The 13,113-nt window shown below is 37.9% G+C and overlaps 1 protein-coding gene across 1 annotated transcript in view; it reads left to right on the top strand.

Annotated features, from left to right (window-relative positions):
* Positions 1 to 13,113, top strand: part of Cubn (cubilin) — a 225,265-nt gene that overhangs the window by 56,061 nt on the left and 156,091 nt on the right. Inside the window, 5 exon segments of the mRNA XM_028870517.2 lie at positions 3,644 to 3,833; positions 6,338 to 6,498; positions 7,106 to 7,287; positions 7,994 to 8,150; positions 10,286 to 10,473. Coding sequence (XP_028726350.1) covers positions 3,644 to 3,833; positions 6,338 to 6,498; positions 7,106 to 7,287; positions 7,994 to 8,150; positions 10,286 to 10,473 — 878 coding nt within the window.

The raw sequence follows: 13,113 nt of genomic DNA, 5'->3' as shown, positions 1-13,113 counted from the left end.
TTTACAAGTATAAATAAGGGCCGAAATGAACTTAAACTTTAAGATTAAATAATATTATTTCACAATTACTCAATTATTTTTCAAACTAATTCCTGATTCATTTATTAAAACTCTGGAGTTGAATAAAAACAAGAGTGGAAAGTATCAGAGTTATCATACAAAGTTAGGCGTCTCTTCTGACAATCTGACAATCTCAGTAGGCATGATTGAATTTTATTTTTATGATGTGTCAATAAAGTACAAAGCACAGTCTACCCCGATTAATCTTTTAATGAGGGAGATCTCAGTCTAGAATGTTGACTCTGTCATCTAAGAATAAATAGCTGGCTTGTTTAAGAGCCAAACTAAACAACCAGGTTTCACTATGTAGTCCATTTCTATTGTCACAGGGCTACAGTAGAACTGTGATGAATGTTTCTTACTTTTTGCAAAGAGAAAAGCTTCACAATTATCCAGAGAAGTGACTAAAACTGGTCCAAAGCACAATATTATGAACAAATATAAGTATAAAAAGGTGAATCCACTGGGATCTCCCATCCTTTTCATTCCCTCTTACACCCCAGTGAGTATTTAGTGCTAGTTTTCAATGGGCATCTTGGAATGAGCCTAGAAAGAGAATGCATGAAGTTAAGAAGGGATAGCCAAGAGGGCCACAGGGAATTTATTTCAAAGAAATGGGCAGAGAGCAATCTGTTTTCTATTTTTTAAATTTAAATGTGGTAAGAACAGCATTCTCAGACTCTAATGGTCATTTTAAAAATTCCTCAGAAAAAGGAGATTGTCTTCTTATAAACTCAGGTATCTGAGTTCAATTAGAAATTCTGATTAAGGTCCAGAGTAAACTTTTACTGAGCAATTCAAATGGATCTGATTGAATTCGTCTTTATAGTTCATTTAAAAAAAAAAAAAAGCTATTACAAAATGACATGATGAACGATGGTGCTCATGTTTGAAGGTCCTATTTACTGTAGATTGAAAGTAAGGCCAAGGACAGTCAGCCCGCTGTTAGTGCCAGCTTGACTTGGAACACCTTGGGCAGTGGTCAGGCCTCCCTTCCTCCCTTGCTTGTATACTTCAGTCGGAAATTTCTGATATTGCATGCTCAGATATTTTTTTGGAAAAGTTTTTTTTTTCAAATCTATTAATCTCTAAAATATTTTCCTCTAGTAAATCTTAAATATTTTCTTATGTTTGTGTGTGCCAATAGCCCACCAATTCTTTTCTGGGTTTGTGTGTGTGTGTGTGTGTGTGTGTGTGTGTGTGTGTGTGTATGCACACTCACCAGTGTGTTGGTCCTTAGAATGAAAATAGTGCTTAATTGTCATATTTTTAAATCTCTCACTAGTTTAGGTTGACATTCCCTCTGTAGAAAAACTAGAAATTATAGGGCTGGAGAGATAACTCAATGGGTGGAGTTTGTGTGTGTGTGTGTGTGTGTGTGTGTGTGTGTGTGTGTGTGTGTGTTTATATGAGTAATTGTAAGATCAATTAAATTTACTCATTTGTTAGAAATCATCACTATATACAATCTTATTAACTGATAGATTTCCATATCTTACAGGCTTCCTGCATTGTATACCTTTACAACATCTCCCAACTTCTCCCCAGATCCTCATATCCACAGTTATATTATTTCTGTATATATGGCCTTCTTATATATCAGCCAAACAGTGTAATATCTTTGTTTCTTTTCTAATTTATTACAATATCATATAGTCCATCCTTGTTTTTTTTATTTTATTTTATAATTTAATTTTACATATCTGCCACAGATTCCCTTGTCCTCCCCTCTCCTGCCCTGCGCCCCACTTTCCCCCCAGCCCACCCTTCCATTCCCATCTCCTCCAGGGCAAAGACTCCCCTGAGTATTGAGTTCAACCTGGTAGATTCAGTCCAGGCAGGTCCAGTCCCCTCCTCCCAGGCTGAGCCAAGTGTCCCTGTATAAGCCCCAGGTTCCAAACAGCCAGTTCATGCACTGAGGACAGGTCCCGGTCCCACTGCCTGGATGCCTCCCAAACAGATCAAGCTAATCAACTCTCTCATTTATCCAGAGGGCCTGATCCAGTTGGGGGCTCCTCAGCTATTGGTTCATAGTTTATGTGTTTCCATTCATTTGGCTATTTGTCCCTGTGCTTTTTCCTATCTTGGTCTCAACAATTCTCGCTCATACAAACCCTCCTCTTTCTTACTAATTGGACTCCTGGAACTCCACCTGAGGTCTGGTGGTGGATCTCTGCATCCAGTTCCCTCAGTCATTGGATGAGGTTTCTATCATGACAATTAGGGTGTCCTAAACCCGAGTAGTGTAATATTTCCTTAACTTGCTTGACTATCACCAGGGGCTGTTTGAGTACACTGTTTTCTTTGTAGAAGGGTGTTTAATGACAGATTGAATTTCTTTGGTGGATCGAGGCCATGGAAGATCTTAATATTTTCTTTTGAGTCAGCTATGGCAGTTTGCGGCTGTGAACAAATTTATCAAATTTATTTGCACTGTTTTCATGAGTCTGCTCTTTGGCTGGCCGGAGACTCTGTAGTGACTTCTACTCCCTCTCTATTTCTACTCCATTTTACTTGATTTCAGTTCTCATCTACGTTACTTCTTTTAGTGCATTACTTGTTTAATTTGTTTCTTTTGAGAGCTTGTTCAAAAGTTCTGGTAGGTGGGGCACGAAGCTGGTCTTCTCTTTGACTGTAGAGTGGCAGTCTTCTGTCTTCTCTTGCACAAGGATTTCCTTGGATCCAGAGTGCAAGTGAGTCTGAGGGGAGGACACACATGCAGCTGGGGATGGGGGGTGCCCACCTGGACAGACTCACTAGTGTAGTCCTCACAGCAGGTGACCCTCAAGTCCTGTTTACTTTTTTTTTTTTTTTTTTTTGCTTTAGTTTCTTTGGGTGAATATTAACTAATTAGTTTTCTAATTGAAGAGACAATTTGCTTTAGATATTTGAATAACTGGCTGACACTAAACTGTGTGTGGACTCATGAGTTTGTTAGTTTTGTCATTTCAGCAACATTGTGTCCTAAATTCCGTTTACAGCCCATTAGTCTGATGATTTTTATCTATAATTTTCATAACTGGGTATGAAGCTCTTGTTATAGGCTTTGCTATTTATGCGTGTCCTGTGAAGTAACAAACATTGGTTAAATATTTGAACTTACTCTAAAAACCAAGGCTTTGGTTTATTGAGAAGGCTCACAGTGACAGTTCACTCAGAAAGGAAGCCAAGAAAGGAGGGAGTGAATGAAGGTAAGAGGGGGGGGGGAAGAAAAGTTGTCCAGGATGAGAAAGGACAGTATAAGGTATGGGAAGAGACTTATCCTAAGTGCTTCATACCCAGTTATGAAAAAAATCATCAATTTTAATGTTTATGGTAATTTATATGAATTAGAAAAATTGTAGCATTTCTAAGATAAAACTGTTATCCTGTCAAAATATGTGACTATGTCTGCCACATTGTTAAGATATAGGATTTGGTTGCATCTGAAATTTTAAAAGCATTGTTTCAAAAATGAAATAAATCTTTGAACAATAAAAAATACTACTGAATTCAAGTACAGGGGCTCAAATTAATGCATTGCACATAACTGGACATATACAAATGTATAATGTTTCCCATTTCTCTCTGTTTCTTTTCACAGTATGCTTAGAAGACTATACAGATAACTATGGAGAAATCAACTCCCCAAACTACCCCAGAAATTACCCCAATAACTTCGATTGCACTTACAGGATCACAGTGGGATTCAACGAACAGATTGAATTGGATTTTATAAACTTTGAACTGGAGGAGGGCTTGGGGCAACAGTGTTTCGATTTTCTGGAAATCAGGTATGGCTTTTATTTCATTATAACCTTTATTTTCATCAATAATCTTTTCAGAAAAGATTAAAGGAAACATAGAAAGTTTTGTAAAGTTATCTTTTATGGCATATAAAATTTATCATTTTAAATTAAAAATAGAAGAAAAGGAGAAATTGTATAAGATTTGGCGGTTATTTGAGACTTTACTTTCTTGATTTAAATTATGTTTATATGCATGTGTGGGGGAATGGTTGTGTGTATGTAAGTGCATTGCCTGTGAAGGCCAGAGGAGGATGTTGGATCCTCTGGAGTTGCAGGTGGTTCTGAGCTACCCATTGTGGATGCTGGGAATTGAACTCTGGTCTATTGTAAGAATAGAGTAATCTTAACTACTGAGCCATCTACTCAGCCCCTGATAGTTATTTCAAATTCTCATATTAGAAATATTTTATAATAAATTTCAGATTTTATTTAGGCAAAGGAAACAGATGTACTACTATTCTGAAATGTGCTCACTATTGTTGACATTTAGTTTCATTTCCATTGCTGTGATAAAATACCTTGATCAAAAGAAACTTAGGTGAGGAAGGCTTTATTGTAGCACACAATTTCAGGTTCCAATCTGTCATAGCATGTGAGCAAGATGCCATGAACTCAGCTAGCCACATCACACCCACAGTCAAGAGCAAAAAGAAATGAATGCACACACGCTTCTTGCTAGCTTACTTCATTACTTGTGCTCAGCTTGCTCTCTCTCTATCTCATATGGCTCAGGAACCCCTGACTAGGGAATCATGTCACCAACAGTGGGCTCATTCTTCCCATGTTGGCTAATTTAATTAAGACTACACCCCAAAGACATGGCCACAGACCAACCCAGTAGTCTCATTAAGATTCTGATCCCAAGTGATTCTGGGTTGTGTCAAGTTGATAATCAACACCTACCACCATAGTCAAGTACCTTCATTCTTTATGTAAAATCAGTCTAAGGTTTTGGATCTTTGCTGTCCATTTATTCTAATAATATCACTAAAACCGTTGGTATAATAGCAACCTTATCTTGTTTTTAAATAATAAAAGTCTAGAATTGTGGATTTCAGTGCTTGACATTTTCTTTTACTGTTTGCACTTTAAATAAATGTAATTTTTTAAAAAATTATATCACTGGCAATTGTATATTAGTATATATCTATCTATATATATTCTTATATCATTACATCAAGTAATATTAGGCTGATTATTTTGGCAGTCAACTATATAAAATATTTGACTTCTTATTTTGAACTTGGGATCTTTTAACACTTTATAATAAATTTTATTCTTTGCTATAAAGTAAGATACCAAATCAACAAATTATAATTGAACCATATCAAACTAAACTAACATAATTTTATTTGAGGGGAGGGGGAGCTTAAGAGTCTCACTTTATAGCCTGAGGTGGTTCAGAATTCACTAGATAGTCTAGGCTGCCCTTAAACTCACAGAAATTCTCCTGATTCAACCTACTGAGTGCTGTGATTATAGGTGGGAACTTTCATGCTTAGCTTAATTTTCTTAATTTATAGCAACTAAGCACTTGGCTTTAACATTCAATGAATCATCTTTAAAAAAAATACCTATAGATTTAAAGCTCCCCCCCAAACTTCTTAGGAAAATAATTATCTGTAGCTAGAGTTTTCCTGCCTTGCCTACAGTCAGGACAAATCTCTGTTACCTGCCAGTCCCACAGCCGCTCAGACCCAACCAAATAAACACAGAGACTTATATTGCTTACAAACTGTATGGCCGTGGCAGGCTTCTTGCTAACTCTTCTTATAGCTTAAATTAATCCATTTCCATAAATCTGTACCTTGCCACGTGGCTTATGACTTACCGGCATCTTCACATGCTGCTTGTCATGGTAGCGGCTGGCTGTGTCTCCTTCCGCCTTCCTGTTCTCTCAATTCTCCTCTCTGTTAGTCCCACCTATACTTCCTGCCTGGCCACTGGCCAACCAGTGTTTTATTTATTGACCAATCAGAGCAACACATTTGACATACAGACCATCCCACAGCAATTATCTCTACAATTGTTCCAAATATAACAAATATATTATATTACATCTTGAAGATTTCAAAATCAGTAAGAAATATGTAATATTTCTCTCTAAAAATTAAAAATACTGGTTTATACTGTGGCTAACTAGTTCTATATTCTGTATTCTCTGATCTAATTCTATATTCTGTATTCTCTGATCTTTTTGACAGAGGCTTTGAGAAGGTGAATTTCAAATACATTCTCTCTGCAGCTGATATAAAGATGCCACACAAGCCATAAATAATAGATACTCTTTATTAAGTCATTCAAATTCTAGTCAGTGAAGAACTAAGACCTGAGAACTTGAAATGATGTCTTTTAAAGTAATGTTTAGGAGATGCTAGCTGATGAGATCAGCTGCTCATCTGCCTCCCCATACTTTGAATATGTTGTGTGTTTATTGTATGCTGCAGCCCAACTGTAACTTAATCCATTCATTTCTGTACCTGTCACAGAGATGGAGGCTACGAAACTTCACCACTCCTTGGATATTATTGCGGCTCAGTTGTGCCTCCTAGAATCATCTCTCAGAGTAACAAGCTATGGCTGAGGTTTAAGAGTGATAGAGTGGACACAAGGAGGGGTTTCTTCGTTTACTGGGATGCAGTATCAACAGGTAAGTAGCAAAGACTTGACTTTTTACTGGAGAAGCCAAGCTGAATGGTTTTTTTCATTGCCAGGCTCTGTCACCCCTTGTCCACTTTCCTAGTTAACTTTTATCATTCTTTCTAATAAATTCCAACATTACAAATGTCTTTGGACATTAACAGCAGCATATATTTTGAAGGAAGAGGAAAGCTCTAATTCCCAAGGAAATTCATCAAGTTACTTATTTTGACTGGCAAAAGGAAAGTCCACCAATGTGAAGCAGAACTTTAGATGGTCTCCTGTTCTGTGAGGAGCAGGAGCACAGGTTAAAGAGGAGCACAGGTTGGGTGTGGTGGCGAACTCCTACAATCCCAGCCCCAGGGAGGCAGAGGCAGGAGGACCCCAAGTTTGAGGCAAGGCTGGACTGCATAATGAGTTCTTGTGTCTGAAAGCTAAAGACTTGAGGTGTAAGTCTCAGTGTTGGAACTCTTGCTTAGTTTGTGTGAGGCCTCGGGCTCCTTCCCCAGCACTGGAGAGAGGTCAGCATATGAAGAAGAGCAGAGTAGCAACAGGATGATTAATCTTAATCTTGCAGGGAAAAAGGCCATGTTTCATTCACTGTCTTCCCCCCATAGGCTGTGGAGGCAATCTCACCACCCCCACGGGGTTGATCACATCCCCCAACTACCCGATGCCCTACTACCACAGCTCTGAGTGCTACTGGCGGCTGGAAGCCAGCCATGGCAGTGCTTTCCAGCTCGAATTCCAAGACTTCCACCTGGAGCATCACCCCAGCTGCTCTCTGGATTACTTGGCTGTATGTACAATGAGACTCTGTGCTGTTTGATGCTCCTTCCTTACTCAATGCACAAGATACATTTAAAAAATATTTTTAAGATTCAAAAAGAAGCAAGATATAAGTAGAGGAACATCCACATAAAAAAATTAAACGAAGTTAAACCTTAAAGAAATGTGGTAAAATGAAAATCTTCTACATAGAATGTGTACTGAATGACTTACTACATTAATTATTTGAGGTATTTTACTATAAGCTATAAAGATTTGGTAAAAAATATCCTGAGTAGTTATGGACCTTGTCCTAAGCATAATCTACATAACTTTATTATGTATGCTTTGAAAGCTTACAATTGACTGAACTATTGAGGTGAATTAGAGGAAATAATAAACTCATCTAGCTATGTCTTTTTATAGTTCCTGCAATTCACCCCTCTAGAATAAAATGGACTGAAGTTTCTCAAATTATGCATTTTGGAATAAAAAAACAACACATATCAGTTATGGTCTCAAAGTTTGTATTGAACTTTCATTTTGCATGTTCAGATTTCAATCTTAGTTCACTTACTTACTGTCATACATTTATTGCCCAAGTTTAGAGACACTTTGATATAATTTAGAACTATTGTTTTGTTAAAGAATACATATATTTTGTCCCCATTTCTTTACTGAAAAGCCCTTTACATTCATAGCCTTGACTGTCTGATGTGTAAAATGTCTTATTAAAGGTGTACGATGGCCCAAGTACCAACTCCCATCTGATACATAAACTTTGTGGAGACACAACACCAGCTCCCATCCGTACCAGTAGAGACAGCATATTGTTGAAACTGAGGACAGATGAAGGTCAGCAAGGACGTGGCTTTGAAGTAAAATACCGGCAGAGTAAGTACAAATTCCAGCAGCGAAGAACTCCCAGCAGACCGCCAGACTCAGTGAAACAACCCAGATAACGTTAACCAGTGGTTTGAGCCTTTGAAATTAGTCTTGAGTTCTTATGTGAAAACTCTGAAGTCATTGGAAGGAAAAACGCATACATATTAAACCCAGTCTCGTATCACAAAGCATCTACTAAACCAAGAGACTCAGAGAGGGCTGAAGTTCAGCTCCAGGTCGTGAGATGCTCTAATGATTCCTGGTTTTCACTCATGCCACATTTCACAATCCTTTCATGAGACATTGGTCCAACGAACAAACTAACCTCTTAGCCTAGGTTCTGTCCTCTGCCTTAGTTTTATTAACTAGAGAAGCATGCATGGGGAAGATACGTTCTTTATTGTGGACCATATCTTCCCATTCCCTTTCTTGTCCACCTCCTTCCCCTGGCATACTGAGATTTTCTGTATAGCTTTGTTCTTCAGAAATTAATCATTATTTTATATGCAAACTGCTCTGTAATGCTCCATGGGGTGACCATCTGTTTGACTGCGCATGTGGTAGTTCCTTTAATTTTGTCACTGCTTTGCCTCGCTTTCTCTTGGTTATTATCAGGTTATTAAAGCCACTCTCTCTCTCTTTTTTTACTTTCCTTCCAATAGTTTTTATATACACAATATCAGTACTTACAGATAGAAGCAGAGGCTGGGAATGTGGATCAGTCAGCAGAGTGCTTGCCTAGTGTGAAGTTCTAAATTCCATCTCCAACACGTCATAAAACTAAGTGTGGTGGCATGTGTGTAGGATTCCAGTATTTGAGAAGTGGAGGCAGGAGGGTCAGAAGTTCAGGGTCATCCTTAACTATGTAGCTAGCTCAAGGCTCGCCTGTGCTACATGAGTTCCTGCCCACTCCCCTCCCCCACCACACACACACACACACACACACACACACACACACACACACACACACAAACAAAACCCACTTGCCATTTGAAATTGGAGATTTTGTGGACAGTGTGATTGGTGAGAAGTGAGAGCCACCTGTGTAGGTGTGGAATGCAGATTGTTGTTTTGACCTGGCCACCAGGCCTATGGTTCCCATCGCCTATGGGAGTACTCTCCCACACGTATCTAAAGCAAAAAATATTACTGAGAAATCCTCTAACAAAAATGTAGCCTGAAGATTTTCAGAAGAATGCAGCTGGTTATTGTGCCTGCTGCAGCAAAGGAAGAAGTTGAAGGGCCATACGCTACGTCCCCAAATCTCTAAGTGGTGTCACCACATTCAGTGTGGAGTAGAAAATGTCTAGGAGCCACATTGCAGAGACAGCTCTTTCAATTTTTGTTTTCTCATCTTCTTTTTATTGCACATCATAAATAAAGAAATAGAAAATAATTTTTAAAAATATAAACAATGAGAAGAGTGATGCATTTACTTTGCTCAGGTCATTTCAATTGGTTAGATTTGGTGCCTAATGCCAGGATTAGACATAGCTCGAGCCGTTTGTGTGGTTTTGATAAAAATCTTAAGAAAAGGCTACCTGTGATATTTCAAAAATCGTTCATAATTGAGGCGTTTGATTTCTTCTTTCCTACTTTGTGCTCCCTCTGTTCACTCAGAATTTCATGATGAATAACTTGAGGGACAACAGAGTCTTTGCTGACGCTCATACAGATAGCTGATGTTCTAGGTGTTACTCATGTACCATTCACAAAGGCCATATATTCCTAACTGTTGAGTTCAAAGATCCGAATGTTCATTTCTTCTAAATGTTGAAGCTAGAAAACATAGAATGCTCACCATATGTTTCTAAAAAGAGCAGAGAGATCAGAGTAGAGGCAAGTTATTTGTCCAACAATAGATAGGAACTGGATGTCTATTTTAGTGTAGCTGTTCCATTTTCATGACATTTTGATACTTCAATTTACCTAAATATTATTTCACATTATTCTAAATGGAGTCTCCTTCAGCTTAAAAATGCCATGCTGTGTATACATATACATATATATTTATTAATCTAGAGGGAAAAGTGGAAAAATGTTGGTGTTTTGTTAAATAGGAACTTCATATGTATCTCAGAGACATTGTGATATGTGTGAGAGCTCTTCTTAACACTCATGGCTGTTTTTTTTTTTTCCTACAGTATGTGACAATGTAGTAATAGTGAATAAAACCCATGGCATCTTGGAGAGCATAAATTATCCAAAGCCCTATGATAATGATCAACGTTGTAACTGGACCATCCAAGCAACAAAAGGCAACACTGTGAACTACACATTTCTGGAATTCGAAGTGGAAAATGATGTAAACTGCTCCACAGATTATTTAGAGGTAAGTGTTCTGAAGCTCAATACATGATTCCATGTTCATACCAACTGAAAAAAACCTAAGCTAGAAGTTCTCCATCCTTTTCAGAATCAAACCCCTAGTCACACCATGTATGTCTATAACATATCAACTATCAGTGTTATATGAATGTGTGTGTTTCATATCTCTCATTGCACCATTTTAACCTTAACTTAAAATTCTTATCTTGTTTGTTGCTTTTATGTTTGATCTCTATACATAAGAGAAATGTTTGAATATATTTAATACCTAATTTTCCTGGTACTAAGTATTATTTTTATATTTTAAAATTCAAGTTCATTTAAATCAATTTTGTGTTTGCAAAATAGACACTTTATTTGTTATAAAAAACAACCATCTCTGACATGAATTCAAGTTTCTTAAGCAATCTCATGCAATAGAAGTTGTTTTAGTATTAAATATAGAATATGAGGCAATGTAGAATATGAGGTAATCTATTTTTATCATGGGAAATTTCATTTAAGAAAGTTGTTCTGATGACTTGTATGTGCAACTTTTAGGATTATTAGGATCTTAAAAGTTAGGAAGACACTTATTTGGTTTATTTTAGTATTAATGTTCACTCATGTGAGTATTACCTTAGATCTTGGTTTATACTCTCAAGCATCGTACAACAACTTCATCTAAACAACTGGCATAAATTTGACATCGATTTTCCATAGTTAATAACATCACTGTTGAGTCAGCTGACATGTTAGCTTTATTTCCCTTTGTGCTGTTAACATAGAACACTGCTGTGTCTGCCTCTGCTGCTTTTGCTGGATGCCTTTTCTGAAGTGTAAGGGACCCACTCTGACTATATATATATATGCCATGCTTTCCAAGGTTTCCACCAACTATATGACTTAAGATTTTTAAAGATTATTAGTGAGGATCTAGCTAGTGGCAGAGTGCTTGCCTGGAATGTGCAAAGTCCCAGGTTCAATGCCTGCTGAAAATAAACGATTTGTGATGTTTCGAAGCCTCCCCTGCAAAGACTTACAGAGACAGCATTAGTAAGCTGAGGCCACATTCCCAGAGGAACAATCTTTGCAAACTCTCTCCCTAACTCTCTTTTACCAGTTTTACTAAAAGACTAATGTGATTCTACTGTTGTTTGAGATCACCATGCCTTTTCCAAGTATTACGTTAGCTTTAAAAACAAAGAAGAGAGAGCATCTTTTCTTTGAGAGACTTTTGCTTGAGGTCAAGAATATAAGGAGATTCCTTTGTTTGGGGGAAAGTTCTTTTGGATTAACAACAACAAAATCTAACAAAAACTTTATCCAAGTGTGGTGATGCATACTTATAATCTCAGCACTTGGGAGGCTGGGGCAGGAGGATTGTCAGCCTGAAGCTAACCTGAGAAATAATAATAAGATTCTGTCACAATAAAAAAAAAAAAAAAAAAAAAAAAAAAGAGCAATCAAGCAAACATAAATGATCCCTCATTTTATATGTAGAAAAAAAAGTATGTAGAAGTAGTATTCACACATTAGAAAGCTATATACACTAATCACCCTAAGAAAATAAGATGTACTACACAGCAAATTTGCAAGCATGAAGTTGAATGGCATTTGTGGTTGTTTGGCTTTCAGGCTTTAGAGATAGGGTCTCCTGTTGTAGGTCAGATTAGCCTCAAATTTTCTGGGTAGCCGAGGTTGACCTTGAGAGCCTGTTTGTGCTGCCTCTGCCACTGAAATGTTGGGATTGATTATAGGTGTGCATCATGGCTGGCTTGTCAATGGTTTTAAGGTCCGCTTAACTTCCTCTCAAGTCAGATGCCTCCAGGAGATCAGGAACCATCTTGTTTTGTTTACATAACTGAATTATACTTTTCTCCACATAGGAGATTTCACTCACGATTTAACTAGCAAGTTTTACCAGTTAGGACTCTCATCCCATCCTGAACTCATGACTTCTCGACAGGCCAGCTGTCTGATACTTTGACCAAGTTCTTCCTTTACATTGAGACTTTGTACAAATTTGAGAAACTGAGATTAAATCATCACAGCCATATTCAGCTGTAGTCTGATGATAGCTATTAATGAATGAGAGAGAACTGAATCCCACACCAATGTCTTTGTAAATTCCGATACCTTCAGTACAGCCCTGCAGCTTTGAGCACAAACCACAACATGCAACATGTCAAATGCTGGGTGTGCAACCAACACCATGCTCAGTGGGCACCACAGCTGTAATCTGAGGTCGTCCAGTGCAGAGAGCTAAAGAGAAGAGGAAGTGAATGGACTGGTCTTTAGATGGGAGACACAGCGGGAAGGAAATGAAATGAACATTTCCAGGAATTGTACCCACTTCTTTGGACTTGCCTGGGGGTGCAACAGTAACAAAGCATCGCACCAGATAAATTTTAGAGGTGTTTGAAAACTCGAATATGAATGCCTGTTCCAACAGCTACAGAACAGCTCGTTAGAGGTCCCTTGTGATGGCTCGCCTGTCATGTTGCAGGCATGCATTGCTCTTGTGCAATATGGATGGTGAAAGCGCAGAAATGCAGAATGAGAAACAGAAGTGCAGAAAAGCCTTCCAAAGAATGACATTGTTGCCAGAAGGAAGAGAATTTTTTTTTCCATTGCTATAAGCCCAGGGGCAAGACCAGAGCCA

The sequence above is a fragment of the Peromyscus leucopus genome, chromosome 5 (assembly GCF_004664715.2).
Source record: "Peromyscus leucopus breed LL Stock chromosome 5, UCI_PerLeu_2.1, whole genome shotgun sequence".
Lineage (NCBI taxonomy): Eukaryota > Metazoa > Chordata > Mammalia > Rodentia > Cricetidae > Peromyscus > Peromyscus leucopus.
This window is presented reverse-complemented; position numbering and strand designations above follow the sequence as displayed.